Source organism: Salmo salar, chromosome 06 (genome assembly GCF_965601325.2).
Source record: "Salmo salar chromosome 06, fSalSal1, whole genome shotgun sequence".
NCBI lineage: Eukaryota > Metazoa > Chordata > Actinopteri > Salmoniformes > Salmonidae > Salmo > Salmo salar.
Window position 1 is genome coordinate 30,190,343 of NC_138296.1, and position 20,865 is coordinate 30,211,207.

The 20,865-nt window shown below is 41.1% G+C and overlaps 1 protein-coding gene across 1 annotated transcript; it reads right to left on the reverse strand.

Annotated features, from left to right (window-relative positions):
* Positions 1–4,979: 4,979 nt before the first annotated feature.
* Positions 4,980–20,826, reverse strand: LOC106606852 (uncharacterized). The gene is made up of 14 exons (XM_045720072.2): positions 20,705–20,826; positions 20,118–20,252; positions 19,956–19,992; positions 14,217–14,273; positions 13,971–14,046; positions 13,596–13,685; positions 12,683–12,736; positions 12,488–12,580; positions 12,232–12,360; positions 11,979–12,050; positions 11,425–11,490; positions 11,196–11,324; positions 10,759–10,924; positions 4,980–10,642 (listed from the first exon to the last, which is right to left on the reverse strand). The coding sequence occupies exons 2-14, from the start codon at positions 20,244–20,246 to the stop codon at positions 10,598–10,600; spliced, it is 1,143 nt and encodes a 380-aa protein (XP_045576028.2). The 5' UTR covers positions 20,247–20,252; positions 20,705–20,826; the 3' UTR covers positions 4,980–10,597.
* Positions 20,827–20,865: the final 39 nt, after the last annotated feature.

Sequence of the window (20,865 nt, forward strand, 5' to 3'; positions counted from 1 at the left end):
CACTCGATATTGGGAGTTGAGAAATAAAGTTGGTATAGTAAGCAGGAGGTCCTCTGTTCAACAGTTACTAAAGCTCAAAATGTGTCTTGAAGTTGATTTGACTCATTATGATGGAGCTAGTCACAATTGTACTTTTATATGTATAAAAATATATTATATACATTATATCATATCATATATTTCCTGTCCTGTCATGTCATGTTTTATCATATTATACAGTATTATAACATTGTTTCATGTAATATATATATATATATTTTTAAATTACCCCTTTTTCTCCCCAATTTTCGGGATACCAATTGGTAGTTACAGTCTTGTCCCATCGCTGCAACTCCCGTACAGACTCAGGAGAGGCGAAGGTCGAGAGCCATACGTTCTCTGAAACACGTCCTGCCAAGCGTTCATTGGGACAAGGACATGGGACAAGGGCATCCCAGCCGACCAAACCCTCCCCTAACCCGGACGACGCTGGGCCAATTGTGCGCCGCCTCATGGGACTCCCGGTCGCGGCCGGCTGCGACACAGTCCGGGATTGAACCCTTAGTGCCTTAGACCGCTGCACCACTCGAGAGGCACTCATGTAATATTCTTTAACAAGATATCTTATACTTAATAATATCTTATCACGTTTTATAAGTTTGCATCTCCTTGACTCCATGTCATTAGGTCCTTTGCCTTTTGGTGAAAAAAAATGCTGAGCATGAAAACAACCAAACCCATAATTCAGTTAGCAAGTTACCAGTTCACCAGCAAATAATGGAAAACTGAATGACCACTCACAGTACTACCTATTAACTAAAGGCATTTGGTGACTTGGTCCTTGTCCAAGGCCTGCTTATTCACCAGAGCAGTGGTCTCTTCTGCTGACCCAAGGTGATGAATGCTTCTAGCAAGAGGACACAGACTGGATCAGTAAACATGACCTCAAACATGGTATGCCTATTATTTTCCATAAGGCTCTCCTACAATCTTTCCCATTTCACTGTAAAGAGCACACAGTTAGCAATAGACGGAGAAACAGACACAATCTCACCTGTCAGACAGGCCATTACTCTTGAGGTTTATTCTGAATCACAGTATTGGGACTCAGGTCATCATTATGGCCATTAGTGCTGTGGGAGCAATGACAGATATCATCAGGGTTCAGATTCACAACACCCTCCCCTACCCCAGCACTGTCACCTACAGCTGTGGTTCCCAACCATTGGTACTAGGAACGCTGGAGGTACCTGGCCTATCCACAGGGTGTACTGTATTTGAGAAAAGAAAGATCAAAATTCATTTGGTGGTACAGTAACCGAAAAAGGTTGGAAACCACTGACCTACAGATTCGAGACAGAGGCTAACCCGACCTAAGATATCAGTTATGAAGTTAGTTAGATTATCACCCCAAAAATAAAGAGGATCTGTCAAGGGCTTCATCATCTGGTAAAGTTGACCTGGCATCATGGTGCCATTCACCAGAGGGGGTTCAGCAAGTCTTTTCTGCCAGGATTCAGTCTCTGTTCCCCCATGGACTATTGGCTTCTTGTTCCTCTCTTTTAGCAAGCCTTTCCCTCCTTGGCCGCTTAAAGTGAAATTATTACATGGATAAGAATGAAAGGATCTTGTTTGTGTTGGGTACAAATGTTCTCCATCTTCATATCTTGCAGATGACTGACTCGCCTGTCGAAGAATGGTGGAGTTTCTATATCAATAGCAATATAACCTGAAGCCCCATTGTTCTGGCTTGGATACCTAGGGAGTAAGATATAGGCTGGATCAGGAAACAGGGTTTCAAACATGGTTCATTTATTTTCCCTGGATCACCTCTCGGCCACCTCTCGGTCACTAACGTGGATTACAGGCATTTCATCTGGGAGGAGCAATTAGAACAACCCCCAGCCTCTGTCACTTATGTACTGTAATGTAATATGTCTCAGAGGACATCCTTGCCATGTGACTGGGATGTACAGACAAGACATCTATATCAAATGTTACCTGAAGCTTCATGACAATAGAACACTTAGGCAGTTCAGAGAATACATTCATGTTGAGTTACAGACATCACACAAATCATACACATTTTACTTGAATGATCATGAGCCTGGACTTGTGTGCGTGTGTGCATGTGTATGTGTATGTGTGAGTGCCTGAATGTGTGTATGTGTGTGTGTGTGTGTGTGTGTCTGCATAAACTTGAAAAGCTGAAAACAAGAGTGACAGAAGACTAAATAAATCAGAGTTTGATCTTTGCCTCTCCTCCAGTGTCTCATTTGAAGAAAACACAACCACAAACTGGAAAGGAATATTTTAATGATGAAAGTGTCACATTCCTCGTCGTCAGAAGATATGTTGAAATCGCTGTCGGACAAAGTGCAGACCCCTTTGGTTCCGGGTCGCAGGCAGTCTCCCTCGGTTCCGGGTCGCAGGCAGTGTCCCTCGGTTCCGGGTCGCAGGCAGTCTCCCTCGGTTCCGGACTAGACACTGTTGCCGGATACTCTAGCCTCTTGAGGATACCCTAGGATAGGGGGCGCCACAGCGCATTTTGAAAAAAAATCGTTCCCATTTTCAACGGCCTACTAATCAAACTCAGAAGCTAGGGCATGCATATACTTATTATATATGGATAGAAAACACTCTAAAGTTTCTAAAACTGTTTGAATGGTGTCTGTGAGTATAACAGAACTCAAATGGCAGTCAAAACCCCGAGACCGATTGAAACAGGAAGTGGAATTCAGAATTGTGGACTCGACTTCTCATCTTTCCCTATAAATCACACCGTTAACCATGGTTCAGTGAGCACTTCCTATTGCTTCCACTAGATGTCGCCAGTCTTTTCACAGTGGTTTGAGCCTTATACAGTCGAAACTCAGTGAATGAGACGCGTTGGAAATTGGTCACAGGGGATGGGCCATCACCATTATGACGCCGGCGGCCATGTCTACCCCCACCTTTGGAAACGGTTTTAAAGGCAATGAAATCATCCCCCTCGAATCTTATTGGCTCTCTTGGTGTTCCAGGCCCTGAAGATTAATGTTTTACAACGTTTGACATGTTTGAACGAACCTACAGGCGGGAGAATCTCATTTTATCCGGAACTTCAGCCCTGCGCTTGGAGAGAGCCCTAGGACGCGCTACCAACAGCAGGCTAATGGAACGTGAAGTATGGACTTTTTCGACCGAAAATACATCTGTTGTGGACCTGGGATGCTTTCTGATGAAGACAACTAAAGGTAGGCGATTATTGACAATATTATACAAGATGAGATGTGACATGCGATTGTTTCCAAGATGGCGCCGAGCTCTGTATATTAGCTCATTTTCTGAGTATCGCATCTCCTTTTATCGCAAAGTGTGATTACCCAGTAAAGTTAATTTAAAATCTGGTATGACAGGTGTTCTCAAGAGATATTCATCTATAAATGTTAGATTGACAATATAAATTTAAAAAATCGTTATCGGATAGTAATTTAGGGAATTGTAGCATTGTTTACCGGGACGCATTTGAGGGGAAATTATTTAGTCAACGTCAGACGCCGATGTAAAATGCTGTTTTTATATATAAATATGACCTTTATTGAACAAAAGAATGCATGCATTGTATAACATGATGTCCTAGGGGTGCCATCTGATGAAGTTTGTAAAAGGTTAGTGCTGCATTTAGCTGTTTTTTGATTATATGTGATGCAAGTGGTTGGTCGGAAAATGGCTATGAAGCTGCTTTTTACGATGGACTCATCTAACATAATCTAATGATTTGCTTTTCCTGTAAAACCTTTTTGAAATCGGACGACGTGGGTCGATTCAGGAGAGGTGTATCTCTAAAAAAAATATATATATATTTTATTTTTTTATTTTTAATTATGATTTTTTTTTAATGCTAATTGGCGATATGATTTTTCGCTGGATTTTGATCCCGCTGACGGGATGAGACGCTGGAGAGGCTAGACTGCACACTGGTGCCGGATACTCTGGACTGCACGCTGGTGCCGGATACTCTAGACTGCACGCTGGTGCCGGATACTCTGGACTGCACGCTGGTGCCAGATACTCTGGACTGCACGCTGGTGCCGGATACTCTGGACTGCACGCTGGTGACGGGCTCTTGAGGCTGGAAGCACTGGAAGCCTGATGCGTGGTACTGGTACTGGATGTGCCAGTCTGGAGATACGCACCTCAGGGCTAGTGCGGGGAGCGGGAACAGGCCGAATAGGACTAGGCGGGCTCATGGGAAGCTTGGTCCGGGTTGCTGGTACTGGTCGTGCCGGACTGGAGGTACCCACTTCCGGGTTAGCATGAGAGGTGGGAACCGGAAAGACTGGGCAATGGAGGCGCACAGGTGGCCTTGACCGCACCACCTGCACAACCCGTCCTGGCTGGATGGAACTAGCAGCCCTGCACGAGCGGGGTGCTGGTACAGGGCGAACTGGGCTGTGCAGGGGCCTGATGGTTGCCGTACGTAGAGCGGGTGTAGGGTAGCCTGGTCCTAGGAGGCGTACCGGCGACCAGACGCGCTGCGCAGGCATCCTCCTACCAGGCTGGATGCCCACTCTAGCACGGCATCTGCGAGGGGCTGGAATGGCGCGCACCAGACTGTGCGTGCGTATGGGCGAGATAGTTCGCACCTCAGCGAAACACGGCACTCTCTACCTCATACGCTCCTCCATACTCTCACGGGTAGCTGGCTTATGGCTCTTCCTAGGCCTTGCCAAACTACCCGTGTGCCCCCCCCAAAAAAATCCTTAGGGGTGCCTATCCGGCTTCCTCGCCAGACGTGTCCCTCGGTAGCGTTCCTGGTCCACCCCGGCCTTCTTCCACGGGCCCTCTCCGGCCAGAATCTGTTCCCAAGTCCATCTCTCAGTATAGTCCATATATTCCTCGTGCCGCTCCTTTCTCCGCTGCTTGGTCCTGTTGTGGTGGGTAGTTCTGTCACATTCCTCTTCGTCAGAAGATATGTTGAAATCGCTGTCGGACAAAGTGGACCAATATGCGGTGGATTGCGTGCTCATCATCATCATTTATTTTAAATGTGACCACGAGGAAAAAACAATAAACAAAAACTCACGACAGGAACAGTGTAGCAGGCTAAACAAAAGCAGTGCTAACATACAACTACCCACAAGTGACAAACAAAACACATACCTACTTATAGGACTCCCAATCAGAGGCAACTAGAAACACCTGCCTCCAATTGAGAGTCTAGCAACCAAACCTGCACATAGAAAACTTAACCTAGAACCTACTCATACAAAAACATACACCACAAAACCCTGGAACACATAAATAACACACCCCTCTAAGCTATACACAAAAAAAACACCATACAAAACAAACATACCTCTGCCACGCCCTGACCAAATAATACAAATAATCTGCTATACTGGTCAGGACGTGACAGAAAGGAATTAAACGCATATTACAAATACTAAGAAGCGTTGGACCAGTAACTGAAATGTCTCTGGTTCGAATCCCTGAGTCGACTAGGTGAAAAATATGGCGATGTACACTTGAGCAAGGCACATACCCGTAATTGCTCCTGTAAGTCGCTCTGGATAATCAGCTAAATTACTAAAATGTTAATGTATTAAATAAAACAAGTTGTGACCATACACAAAACTCTGCAGAATAGCCTTCCTAAACTTGCAGGCTAAAAAATAGATATGACAATGACAATAATGGAGTTTTCCTCATACAGATACATGCGGAAAGATTGTAATAAATAATACATGAGAGTATGAGGGACAATTGTATCCATCAGGCCTGAGTCGTTCATTAAACAATAGTCTTAACTCACTCACTTGTATTGGCAATGTATGAGTAGATCATATCAATCCAACAGTCAAAATGCATAGTACTATAAAATGGTAATGAAAATGTAATAAGGAAATCAAACAAAATATATGTGTAAGGTAACTAACTATAAAAAGCATCAAGCAAAAGCCATTCATACATGTATGGGACCAACCCACAGACATGACATATCAAATACATTATTCTAAGTCATATTACCAACATCAAAATATGAAAACAATAAACATTTTCTGACACTAAGGTTATAAGGTCTCAATGTATGTGGGTATGTCATTTGACCTGACAGACACTCTGAAATAAACATTCTAATGAAACGGTGAACACAAATATCAACATAGCTACACAATTCCTGTCTAAAGGTGTGATATTTTTCACAATGTCACTAGTAGGTGGGGACTTGGGTACAGTTCCTTCCGCAAGAACTGCGGGTAACACTTCCTATGAATACCCTCTTCATAACGTGTTATAAGTGTATTTATGACACCTTATAATCTATGCATTATACATCATATTGCATGACATAGGCACTAATGGCTGCTAATACATGTCTATATATTCCTACAGCATTTTAAGCAGGCAGCATAATGCCTTTGATTATGAAGCTAAGTGGTATGACCTACATGAAATGCTCTTTAGGAAATTGCGTCCGAGGGCTATACTGTAACGACTTCACCCAAATTACTAAATTACATTTGGTTTCCTTACCCTGTAAGCAGTCTATGGACAAGCTCAGACAGCAATCCATGCTTTGGTTTTGTTTACCTGACCACTGTCTTCAAATGCTAACTTTTTAGATCAAATCCAATGTCAGGTAATGTGAAGCCAATATCCCCTTTCTTGCATTGTTTTCATGCTTCATGTCCAAATCTCTTAAAATAACTGAGTTGTGGTACACAATCAAATGTTGACACTTTAGGATGATTTGTGAAAAATGCTTTTAACAGGGTTATTGAGTTGGATTTGTGCCACAAATGCTAAAATGCATTTCCCTAACCAAGTACATAACACAAAACCAAAGCATGGTTTGCTTTCTTATCTTGTCCATAGATTGCTTACAGGGTAACAACAACAACATGTAGTTTTGTAATTTGGGTGAACTATCCCTTTATGCGCGCAAGACAGAGTTACATAGGTGTAAGAGGGTGTGCAGTGAAATTAGAATATGGCCAATCATTTAATGAGCACAGAATGTATAATATAACGATCCTAATGTGCTTTTCAAATATGGCATCTGGTGATAATGCTTTATGCAGTTATAGATGTCCATGAGCAGTTATTAGCACCTATGTTGTGCATCCTGATGCATTATGAATAGAAGGTGTTATTAATGCTCCTATAACGCATTATAAAGAGAACATCCATATGAAGTGTTACCTGTTTAAAACCTGTTGGGGCTCGGGGGCAGTATTGAGACATTTTGAAAAAAATATGTGCCCATTTTTAACTGCCTCCTACACCAACTCAGAAGCTAGGATATGCATATTATTAACACATTCGGATAGAAAACACTCTGAATTTTCTAAAACAGTTTGAATGGTGTCTGTAAGTATAACAAAACTCATATTGCAGGCAAAAACCTGTGAAAAATAGATCCAAAAAAATGTGAATTTTGTGACTGTACTATTTAGTGTCATTGTTTTATAGATACCATAGTGAGAAAGGATTCATTTCGCAACACCTACGGCTTCCACTAGATGTCAACGATCTTTATAAAGTTGTTTGAAGCGTCTATGATAAACAGAGAACAAATTAGAATCCAAGGAAGTTGACATGTCATCACTTCATTTTTTTGCGCCTGCGCATAAATCTGAGAAACGTGAGTTTGTCATCATTTTTTATCTAGACATAGGATAGGTTGTGTGAAAATATTACTGATGTTTAACGTTAAAAATGGACCAAAAGATTAATGCTAAACAACATTTGACATGTTTGAACGAACATAAATAGATTATTTACTAGGTTTTTTTTAGCTTTTCGGCGTGATTTTACCAGCCCCACACCACGTTTTGTGGGAGCATAATGAACGCTAAGTACTTGGTGTTATTTGGACATAAATTATGAACTTTGTCAAAAGAAACCACATTTGTTCCGGACCTGGAATGCCTTCCGGACCTGGGATCCTGCCTTCTGATGGAGATAATCAAAGGTAAGGGGGTATTTACAATGTTATTATCGATTTTAGATGATGCTAACTGTATAGCATAGCCTGTTGTTCTTAGCATAGCACCCCGTTTATTGCAAAATGTGATTTCCCAGTAAAGTTATTTTGAGATCTGGCCATTCGGTAGCAATTACGAGATGATAATATATTATTCTTTGAATGACAATATTATAATTTACCAATGTTTTCGAATAGTAATTTTGTTATGTTCACCGGAAGCATTTCAGAGAAGAAAAAAATCTGAATTTCACGCTACTGTAAAATGCTGTTTTTGGATATAAATATGAACTTGATGGAACAAAAAATGCATGTATTGTATAACATAATGTCCTAGGAGTGTCATCTGATGGAGATTGACAAAAGTTAGTGCATAATTCAAGCTGGTTTCTGCTTTTGGTGACGCCTGACCTTGAATTGAAAATGGATGTTTGTACTTTTGTGGCTATGTACTGTCCTAACATAATCTAACTTTATGCTTTTGCCGTAAAGCCTCTTTGAAAATCAAACAATGTGGTTAGATTAAGGAGATGTTTATCATTTAAATTGTGTAAAATAGTTGATTGTTTGAGAAATTGAAATTATTAGATTTTTGATGTTTTGAATTTCCAGCCTTGTTAGCAATCCCGGCTCGGGGTTCATTGCTAACCTGTAGCCCCAACAGGTTAAACTGACCAATCATGATTTCCTATGAAAACGGTGGCTTAAATAAAGTCTGATGTAGTATCTTCTAGAGCAGGGGTACTCAACTCTTACCCTACGAGGTCTGGAGCCTGCTGGTTTTCTGTAATACCTCATAATTAATTGCACACACCTGGTGTCACAGGTCTAAATCAGTCCCTGATTAGAGGGGAAGAATGACAAAATGCAGTGGAACTTGTTTTGAGGTCCAGAGTTGAGTTTGAGGGCTCTAGTCTCTAAAGGAAAATGGAACATGAACTTTCTTTACTGAAAGTAGGATTACAGGTGTCGGTTTAAGTTAAATGTCTGTGAACATTTTTGCTGAAGTTGGGACAAATTATGCAAGTTATTTTAACACTAACATGCTGTAACTCTCAATTCAGAAATAATGAATAATTTCTTCAGTAAAATAGAGCTTTTTAGACCGGGCCCTGTGATAATGATGTCTCTTCTACACTACATGACCAAAAGTATGTGGACACCTGCTCGTTGAACGTCTCAATCCAAAATCATGGGCATTATTATGGAGTTGGTCCCCCCTTTGCTGCTATAACAGCCTCCACTCTTCTGGGAAGGCTTTCCACTAAATGTTGGAACATTGCTGCGGGGACTTGCTTCCATTCAGCCACAAGAGCATTAGAGAGGTCGGGCACTGATGTTGGGTGATTAGGCCTGGCTCGCAGTCAGCGTTCCAAAGGTATTTGATGGGGTTGAGGTCAGGGCTCTGTGCAGGCCAGTCAAGTTCTTCCACACCGATCTCGACAAATCATTTCTGTATGGACCTCGCTTTGTGCACAGGGGCATTGTCATGCTGAAACAGGAAAGGGCCTCCCCAAACTGTTGCCACAAAGTTGGAAGCACAGAATAATCTACAATATCATTGTATGCTGTAGCGTTAAGATTTCCCTTCACTGGAACTAAGGGGCCTAGCCAGAACCATGAAAAACAGCCCCATACCATTATTGCTTCTCCAAAAAACTTTACAGTTGGCACTATGCATTGGGGCAGGTACCATTTTTCTGGCATCCGCCAAACCTAGAGGACAGACAATTTTCAGCACATGGGCGGCCCTGTTCTGTGAGCTTGTGTGGCCTACCACATCGCGGCTGAGCCATTGTTGCTCCACAATAACAGCACTTACAGTTGACCCTTGGCAGCTCTAGCAGGGCAGAAATTCTATGAACTGACTTGTTGGAAAGGTAGCATCCTATGACGGTACCACATTGAAAGTCACTGAGCTCTTCAGTAAGGCCATTGTACTGCCAATGTTTGTCTATTGAGATTGCATGGCGGTGTACTCTTTTTTATACACCTGTCAGCTGCGGGTGTGGCTGAAATAGCCGAAACCATTCATTTGAAGGGGTGTCCACATACTTTTGTGTATACATAGTGTAAATAACGCCTAGTTTAGCTATTTGACATGTCCACAAGACATTGAGACCTCATGATCTTGGAAATGTCTATACTAAAGAGGTTTATGTTTTATGCATCTTCTCATGTGTATGTAATTTATATTTGCTTGTATGTATAGTATACAATACTAGCGTAAGTATGATCTTGTTATCCTTTCATATCATTATAATGTTGTATAGCTAATATGTGACATGCTGTATCATAATCAGTCATAAGTCACACTCATTTTCAGATAACAATAATTTTGTAATTTTAGTTATCTACAAGTAATGGGCTGTTTTGGAATTTCAACTGATTTCACTTAAACACGTTTCCTAACCTATCCAGATTACACCTGTCACATAGAGAATGAAATTAATAAACTGTTGAGCTTTCTGAAAAGCATTGTGCAGTAAAACACACTGCTCAGAATGTGTCTTGGGGTTGACATGACTGATTATGATGAAGCCAGTCACATATGTGTATCTTATAATAAATACTGGATATCATATATTACTGTATCTTATAATATCTTATTAGATTTTCTTTTGTTATACAAACGTCCACCGCTTGTTACAGTTCTCCTCTTCTTGACTCCATGTCATTATGTCCTTTGTCCTTGGGAAAAACACAAGAGTTACTAATATGCTGGAGCTAAAAGTCAACCAGTCCCATCATTTTACATACCAAGCCAAACAGTTCACCAGTTGTCAGAGGACATAAACAGTACTTACTATTAACTCAGGAGGTTTGGTGACTTGGTCCTTGTCAAAGGCCTGTTGGTCCAATAGAGCAGTGGTCTCCTCTGCAGCTCTGTTAGACATGGGAGGTCCTCCATTCATCTGAGGAGGTCCTGGACTCTGTGCACCAGGAGTCACTTCCTTAGTCTCATTGTTAACCCTGTGGGAGAAATAAAACATCAACATTCATGATTCACCATAATACTGCCACCTATAGAGATTGAAATAATCAACAGCTGATTGAAATAATCAACTCATAATTAAGCTTTGATTATTTGAATCAGCTGTGTATTGCTAGGGCAAAAAACAAAACTTGGGGCCCCCAGGACCGAGTTTGGGAAACACTGGGCTAACATGAACCCTGGGAAAATGGGGTTGGTGACATTATTACCCAATGAGTTGTGGATGTATCAATATGTAATCAAGTTTACCTGACATCAGGGTGTCCATTCACTAGAGGGGGTTCAGCATGTGTCTTCTGACAGGATTCAGGGTCTGTTCCCCCACTGTCTGCTGACTTCCTGTCCTGCACTTCTAGAACGCCTTCCTCTCCTGGGCTTCTAAGGGTGATTATTACATGGGTAAGAATTGAAGGATCTGTTGGAGAGGGGTACACATGGTCGACATGTTCATGACCTAAATGACAAAGGAGTAAGTCACCTGCAGAGGAGGGGTGAAGTCTCACCAGCACCCTGACCTGGAGCCCCATCAGTCAGGTGTGATTCGCTGTGGAGTAAGATACAGACTGGATCAGGAAACATGACCTCAATCAGTTATTTAACCTCCTCTACCATCCCATACAACTTTACACACAGACAAATTGTCACGTCCTGATCCTAGTAAGATGTCATTTTCTATAGTGGAGTAGGTCAGGGGGTGTTTTGTGTTTTTCTATGTTTTCTATTTCTACGTTTAAGTTCTAGTTTTTCTATTTCTATGTTGGGGTTGTTTGGTTGATCTCCAATTGGAGGCAGCTGGTCCTCGTTACCTCTGATTGGAGATCATATTTAAGTAGGGGTTTTTCTTCCTGGGTTTTTGTGGGTTATTATATTTTGAGTCGTGTTTGTTTCTCTCTGCGTCACAGTTTGTTGTTTTGTAAATTCAGTTATTTATGTTTTGCAAAGTTTCACGGATTTAATAAAATGTGGAACTACAACCACGCTGCACTTTGGTCTGCTCCTTTTGACAGCCGTGACACAAACACACATTCTCACCTTCTATAGGGCACGCGTCCATTGCTCTGAGGTTGACCCAGAAGCTGTGGGTCATCAGTCTGGCTGTTAACCCTGTGGGAGCAATAACAGGGCTATCATCAGGATTAAAACTCTTGATCCAGCACAAACAACACTGTCCTCCATAGAGGCAGAGACTAACATGATACATGGGATCAATTCTGAAGAGATAAATGAGATTTCATTCAACAGATAATGAAGATTTACTTAAGGAGTCCTCATGTGGAGAATTTACCTGACAACCTTGGGTACATTCAGTGGAGGGGAATCAGCATGTGTCTTCTGACAGGTTTCAGTGTCTGCTCTGTCATTGTCTGACGGTTTTCCATCCTCCATTCCTAGAACGCCTTCCTCTCCTTGGTCGCTAAAGGGGAGATTATTACATTGATAAGGCTTTAAGGATCTCGATTGGGAAGGATACAAATGTTCTCCATATCCATAGCCTACATTACAGAGGACTGACAGGTGATTAGTCATGTGGTACAGTTTACCTGGCATCTCCATTCAGCAGAGGGGTGTCAGCGCCTGTCTCTTCATTGTCCATGGGCTGCCTGTTCTCCTCTCCTGGCTCACCTCCTTGGTCACTAAAAGTGAGATCATGATGACCATGACTGAAAGGATAAGCAAGGCAAACTGATCCAGGACAGAGTAGAGTATAAAGATGTAATAGAGGTATTTTAACTAACCTGGGAACAACCACAGCCTCAACAGTCTCACCGTCATCAGGCTTTCTGATGTCTCTGTGATAAAACATGTACCAAAGGTTCAGTCAGATACCCACAGGTACAACTGGAATCATCTACGGTACATTACACCACAGTCAAAAATACACCAGTTGCCCTTCTGGCTTGAATATGTTATGTCTTGCCTGGGCAGGGCTCAAAAGGCAGGGTCTTTGCTGAAAGTTGTTGCTTGCCAATAGACATTACTGGTATTTAGAAATGCCATGCGGATCTATTGAGTAATTCTTCCTTCACCTTCTATAGCAGGGCTTTCCAACCCTGTTCCTGGAGAGCTACCCTCCTGTAGGTTCTGTCTCCAACCCTGTTCCTGGAGAGCTACCCTCCTGTAGGTTCTATCTCCAATCCCAGTTGTAACTAACCTGATGCAGCTTTCAGGGATGGGCAACTTTGATGGGGGCCACAAAAATCCGAACTCATTATCAGGGTCTGCAGTGACGATGATTACTACAAGCTTAGGTAGCTGGTTAAATAAATTTACCAATCTGAAAAATGGTTAGCTGACATAGGGTAATTGAGTGATTGTCAGTGACTAACATGACAAGAGGAAAACTGCTAATATACAACCAAATTTCAAAATTGCACCTTGTGTATTCCACTATTCTAGATCTCACCAGTAAAAAAGGGGTCTGTGGACCGCCAGTTGCCCATCCCTGAGCTAATTATTAGAATCAGATGTGCTACAGTAGATTCATGTTGAAGGGAAATCCTACAGGACAGTAGCTCTCCGGGAACAGGGTTGGAGAGCCCTGTTATATAGAGACAGAAACTAATATGACCCATAGCAACAGCTGAAGATAAGAGAGACTATCATTCAGTGGTTGATTACAGATCAATAAAGTGATGTGGAAAAGTTTACCTGGAATCACGTTGCTCATTCTGCATCAGAGGAATGGAGTTTGGTTCTGGATTGCCCTGACCCTCTTCCACATCTCTGTGGCCTTGGTGGCTAAAGATGAGATTATTACATTAATAAGAAATTAAGGATAATGTTTGATAAACAACAGTAACTTGACAAAATGGCCAACAAGTCTATAGTTTGTAAGTGGCCTGCAAGTTCCAGGTTGTTCTCATCCTGTTTGTGACCTGCTAGGACCCCATTGGTCTGACTTTAAACCCTAGTAGTAAGACAGAGAGAACTAGTCTCATAACTAACATATACCCTCTGCAACAATTCTAATTGACTTAAAGAGCTCCCTTCACAAACACAAAAACAATTATATAGGATACTCACCACTGTTTGTCTCTCCAAGGTTTAAACACACAGAGCAGAACAGCAATGACTGGCACTACAGCAACAACAATACCAACTGAAAAACAGAATGTAGTCATCAGATGATGACATGTTCACACAAAAGAAAAGGTTTTAAAATAACCTTCTAACAGTAGTTGATCTTGGTAGCACCATTTTGAGGTCAGATTTAATTGTTATTTTCTCATACAGAGGAAGCTGTGGTGATAGATTTGCTTAAACACTCACCAATGATTTTCCAGATCAAATCAGTGTCACCACGGTTTGAATCCGGATTGTCTCCATCTATAATGGACGATTAGAGAGAATAAAGTCATTTCCATGACATAATCAATCGAAATACTGTGCAACACAGAATAATGTGTTATGCAGTCTTTTCCTTAGTTTAATTTCCAGGCAGGCGTTCAGAAAATAAAACATAAAAAAACAAATTCTCAAGGGATTGACATTGGTCTCTCAAGGCGCTTGTCATTGGCATGTTTCCATTCAATACGATTGCATTTAATGTTATCTTTCATGTAAATACACAACTCGTCTGCCCTCTCACCTGTATCTCCTGACTATGGGGTATCCAGGGAGATTAAAGGCAGAAATAGGAGAACATTTCTTTAGCCATGTCTCAGAGAAAAATATTAAATTAAGATTAGAGTCAGTCAATAAATGTTCCATCTATTCCCTCTTAGAAATAATGCTAGGAATATTCAGATGACTTAATATTGTCTTTCTGTAGGCTTGGCACGAGGGTCCCAAAACATTGATTAACGGTTCGACAAAGGTTCACGGTACGATGTTTTCTAATCACTGGGTTAAGGGAACTGAGTTTCTGTCTTGAAGGCGGGTTTTGTTTGTGACATGTATCAAGAGTTTGAACTAAGGTGAGATTATCTGCAGATTGCACATTCTCTTGAAAAGCCATGTCAGTGACAGAGGTTATACTCACATACACAGAATGTCCTTCTCTGAAACCGGTAATATAAACTACTCACACCTAGATGATTTCATTCATTCATGTTTCACCTTTCATCAATGATTTTTGTCTGGATGGCTCATTAGGGGGACTTTTCTCCACTTCTCCCTGAATTACATCCTCCATATCAGCCTTCTTTTCTGCAGGTGTCCTACCTCCAGTCTGATGAGGAGCTTGGTACTCTGGGCCACTTGGGTGTTTGTTGGTTCCGGATTGTTTTAATGAAGGCCAACATTGATGTTTGGCTGCCTTCTTTTGTATTCCCCAGAGAGTTGCACTGTCTTCAGGGACCCTTATTATCCTCCGTTTTGTTTTATTTGGTTCCGATTGCTGTTTCTGCCTGGCCAGTTCCCCTCTCTACACTGGGATTCTCTGCATCTGACCCTATTACAGGGGCATTCTCCTGCCGTTCTCCTGGCGTTCTCCTGGCATTCGCCAAACCCAGTTTTATCCGTCAGACTGCAAGATGGTGAAGCATGATTCTTCACTCCAGAGAGCACATTTCCACTGCCTCAGAGTCCAATGGCGGCGAACTTTACACCATTCCAGCCAACGCTTGACATTGTGCATGGTGATCTTTGGCTCGGCCATTGGAAACCAATTTCATGAAGCTCCCGACGAAGAGTTCTTGTGCTGACGTTGCTTCCAGAGGAAGTTTGGAACTCAGTAGCAGTGGTGGAAAAAGTACTCAATTGTCATACTTGAGTAAAAGATACCTTACTAGAAAACGACTCAAGTAAAAGTGACAGTCACCCAGTAAAATACTACTTGAGTAAAAGTCTAAAAGTATTTGGTTTTAATTAGATATATTTGGTTTAAAAAGTATCAAAAGTAAATGGAATTGCTGAAACGTCCTTAAGTATCAAAAGTATAAGTACAAGTATAAACCATTTCAAATTCCTTATATTAAGCGAAACAGATGGTACAATTATTATTTTTAAAAAATGTACTGATAGCCATGGCCACACTCCAACACTCAGACATAATTCACAAATGAAGTATTTGTGTTTAATGAGTCCCCAAGATCAGAGGCAGTAGGGATGACCAGGGATGTTCTCTTGATAAGTGTGTGAATTGGACCATTTTCCTGTCAAAATGTAACAAGTACTTTTGGGTGTCAGGGAAAATGTATGGAGTAAAAAGTACATTAATTTCTTTAGGAATGTAGTGAAGTAAAAGTTGGCAAAAATATAAATAGTGAAGTAAAGTACAGATTCCCCAAAAACGTTAAAGTATCTTTACTTAAGTGCTTTACACTGCTCAATAGTGAGTGTTGCAACCGAGGACAGACGATTTTTAGGCGCTTTGCGCTTCAGCACTCGGCCGTCCCGTTCTGTGAGCTTCACAATAACAGCACTTACACTTGTGACGACCCTCCCACTCTGTCTGCCAAATTCTTTTTCCTAATTAGGATGTCGGTGGGCAGAGCCGGGAGGGTCGTCAGTGAAATGGGACACACCTGGACCCGGGTGTGTCCCGGGATAAATACACCCTTTCCCCATTCATTGAGGAGACTCTCTCCATGCAGACACACTGTTTGAGTTTGGTTGTGCCATTTTTTCAACACATCTATACACACAACCACTCACTTACACTACTGACTACACATACACCATTATTAATTGTATATAGGTTACCTCAGTTAATAAATCTATTTTTGTTATTCCTTATCTCCATGTTGTTTCTCTTTTTGTTACGGGCTTTGAGCCGGTTCCTGACACAGTTGACCGAGGTAGCTCTAGCAGGGCAGAAATGTGATGAACTGACTTGTTGGAAAGGTGGCATCCTATGACTGTGCTGCATTGAAATTCACTGAGCTCTTCAGTAAGGCCATTGTACTGACAATGTTTGTCTATGGAGATTGGATGGCTGTGTGCTCAATTTTACACACCTGTCAGAAACGAGTGTGACTGAAATAGCCCAATCCAGTAATTTGAAGGGGTGTCCACATACTTTTGTATATATACTGTATTTGCTGGATTCTGTGTTCTCCAGAAGTTTAATATTTTTATTTGGGCTGAATGCTAGACAAAAAGAGTTGTCAAAACATAACAAAACAAATGGATATATCTTTCCGGACCATACAGGCCCATAAATCCAGAAAATAAAAGAAATCCAGAAAATAAAATCTTAGCAAAACATACAGGCCTATGGGCTATAGGCTAAATGATGCATGTGACTACCATGTTAAAAAGTCACAAATGAATGCATGCGCTGTTTCTTGCCTTATAGACTGCACACGCTGAGCATCATTCACAAGGGATAATGTTCTCACCCATCAGACTATTCTCAATTTAATCTTGTCTTTACATATACTAAATAATATATGTTTTAAAATAGTTTTAATTTAGAATAGGCCATTATCATGCTTCTGTCGGAACAGGGGCAGGGGAAAAAAAGACTATGCACTTGAATAGCAAATGGAGGACACCTTTCCAGCGGTTCATTTTCAGCCCAGCCAGGTAGGTTACTCCGGTTGTAAAGCGAAGCAATGTGCTTAATATGAGCAAAGTTGAGAAATAAATATAGTAGGCCTAGCCTGTAGAAAGCTGATGGGATCCTCCTCTTTTTAATATAGGCCATCAAAACTGTTTTCTCATGCAAATACATAGCATAGCCTATAGAAAAATGTTGTGCAACATGGGCTTATAGGAACACATGTTTTATTCCATGTATCAACCAGTTATGAGTTGATGCTGCATCAACCAGTTATGAGGAGCTGGCTCTCACTGCGCAACAGGTGATCCTATTCCACTCAAACTCTGAATGCCAGGGTTCTGTCAGAGTGATTAGAGGGAACACACCATTAGCAACTGTCCGTTAGTAAGTTTGGTAGGCTACTAATGACCATCAGCGGCATCAGAGGGCAGTTTTGGAGAAGTCCAGTTACCGTGAATCTACAGTCAAGTGGAATTTGACTGCAACAATCACTTGTCAGAGATGCAATAATATTTTAAATGGTTGAACACAGTTTTGCCCATTGACAATGACTATGATATTGTTTCATGTTTTTAAGCTTAATAAGAGAGTGTTACTGTACCACACAATGATCACGTGGACTCACTCACCTGGGAAGAGAAAGAGAAAATAAAATGAAAGACCTAGTTAATGACATTTATAACAGAGAATCAATTGATGACAACCCAACAGAGTGCCAGTGGAAACAACAGCTCTCCTTCAATATGCTCTGCTCTGTTGTTACAGAGGAACACTCACCTGCAGTTGTATTCTTTCAAAATGTTGGGGTCACTTAGATATGTCCTTGTTTTTGAAAGAAAAGCACATTTTTTTGTCCATTTAAAATAACATCAAATTGATCAGAAATACAGTGTAGACATTGCTAATGTTGTAAATGACTATTGTAGCTGGAAGTGACACATTTTTATGGAATATCTACATAGGCATATACAGAGGCCCATTATCAGCAACCATCACTCCTGTGTTCCAATGGCACGTTGGGTTAGCTAATCCAAGTTTATCATTTTGAAAAGCTAATTGATCATTAGAAAACCCTTTTGCAATTTTTTTATAGTACCGTAATTTCCGGACTATAAGCCGCAACTTTTTTCCCACGCTTTGAACATCGCGGCTTAAACAATGACGCAGCTAATATATGGATTTTTTTCCCAAAAAAACACATTCTGTGACGTGCTCAGTTTTTTGGCGGCATGAAGCTTTCATTAGACCAATGAAATTGCCGAACGGGTTAAGGTCAAACAACTTTTTTGTTTACTGTTTAGATTAAATCGAGCGCTCAAACTTCCCATCATTCTGATTACGGTAGTCATTTTGTCACCCTCATCATGGCAAAGACACGGAGAAATGCATATGATGCAGCTTTCAAGTTGAAGGCGATTGATCTGGCTGTTGGAAAAGGAAATAGAGCTGCTGCACGGGAGCTTGGTCTTAATGAGTCGATGATAAGACGTTGGAAACAGCAGCGTGAGGAATTGACTCAGTGCAAAAAGACAACTAAAGCTTACTGCAAATGTTTTATTTTTTGTTACAAGCCGTGTTTCGTTAAAGCCTATTTATTTTTGTTACAAGCCGTGTTTCGTTAAAGCCTATTTATTTTTTGTTACAAGCCGTGTTTCGTTAAAGCCTATTTATTTTTGTTACAAGCTGTGTTTCGTTAAAGCCTGTGTAAAGTTCATTTGTTTCAATGTACCGGTAGGCACCTGCGGCTTATAGACATGTGCGGCTTATTTATGTTCAAAATATATATATTTTTTAATTTAGTGGGTGTGGCTTATATTCAGGTGCGCTGAATAGTCCGGAAATTACGGTAGTAATAAAACTGGCATTCTTTAGTCTAGTTGAGTATCTGGAGCATCAGCACGATTACAGGCTCAAAATGGCCAGAAACAAATAACTTTCTTCTGAAACTTGTCAGTCTATTCTTGATCTGAGAAATGAAGGCTATTCCATGTGAGAAATTGCCAAGAAACTGAAGATCTCGTACAACGCTGTGTACTACTCCCTTCACAGAACAGCGCAAACTGGCTCTAAACAGAATACAAAGAGGAGTGGGAGGCCCCGGTGCTGAGCAAGAGGACAAGTACATTAGTGTCTAGTTTGAGAAACAGATGCCTCACAAGTCCTCAACTGGCAGCTTCATTAAATAGTACCCGCAAAACACCAGTCCCAACGTCAACAGTGAAGAGGCGACTCCGGGATGCTGGCCTTCTAGACAGGGTTCCTCTGTCCAGTATCTGTGTTCTTTTGCCCATCTTGATCTTTATTTTTATTGGCCAGTCTGAGATATGGCTTTTTCTTTGCAACTCTGCCTAGAAGGCCAGCTGTTTCCAGCTACAATTGTAATTTACAACATTAACAATGTCTATACTGTATTTCTGATCAATTTGATGTTTTTTTAATGGAGAAAAAAAATTGCTTTTCTTTCAAAAACAAGGACATTTCTAAGTGACCCCAAACATACGAGAAAAAAACTATTAAACAAGGAGGCTCCTCAAACTTGAAAAGCAATATACACATCTCACCTGATGCACCAAACACAACGAAATGGGTCAAATGCTCCTGAAATATGATAACATCAATATCAAATTATTAACATGCAACTGGAATGTTTGGTCTGGTATTGTACTTTACAAGGTAACTATCTGTACATTGCCTAAACTGCAGTGATAAATAGCCATACTCACAGTCACATTGCTTATGGCAGTGTGGTCTACGTTGACACACTCCAGGAGGCTGATGCAGGAGTAGCTGACATCAATCACATTGGGTGCATGTGTAGTGTTTTTGTGTTGGCAAAGTTCAGCAAGCCACATAGACGTCTGTGGAAGAAAAAATACAAAATACAAAGAAGTTAGACATCTACCACTCAAAAACAATATGCTACATGTTTGAATACATTTGTCATTAAACTGTATCTACTGTCTATATTTTTTATTTATTTAACAATGCAAGTCAGTTAAGAACACATTCTTTTTTACAATGACAGCCTACCGGGGAACAGTGGTTAACTGCCTTGTTCAGGGGCAGAACAACAGATTTTTATCTTGTCAGCTTGGGGATTCAATCCAGCAACCTTTAGGTTACTGGCACAACGCACTAACCACTAGGCTACCTGCCTCCCCTGAAGTGTGAAAGACAGTCATATTTCTGATTCTACAGTAGTCTGATAGTGAAGCCTGTGAATCATATTGAATCCCCAGTTTGAAAGTAGTACATCATCTGTAGTTGTAGTCACGAGAGTTTTGTGAGATACAATAAACAGATATCTTACCTTATTGGAATCCACTGATTGCCACTCCACACATTTAGGTTTTTCCTTGTCCTTTACACAGTATTTGTAAGCATTTCCAGTTCGGAGGCTTGCACAACTAACATTCTTGGTTTTTCTCCACCCCAACAGCCTGCAGAAAAAAGGAGGAAGAGGTAATGTAT

Excerpts from the sequence above, each read along its gene's own strand:
- LOC106606852 (XM_045720072.2), bottom strand. The coding sequence starts at position 20,246 with ATGTGGCTTGCTGAACTTTGCCAACACAAAAACACTACACATGCACCC. Across the intron at positions 12,737-13,595 it reads AATGAGCAACGTGATTCCAG|AGACATCAGAAAGCCTGATG; the intron begins GTAAACTTTTCC and ends GTTTTATCACAG. Across the intron at positions 12,361-12,487 it reads CTGCTGAATGGAGATGCCAG|CGACCAAGGAGAGGAAGGCG; the intron begins GTAAACTGTACC and ends TCTCCCCTTTAG.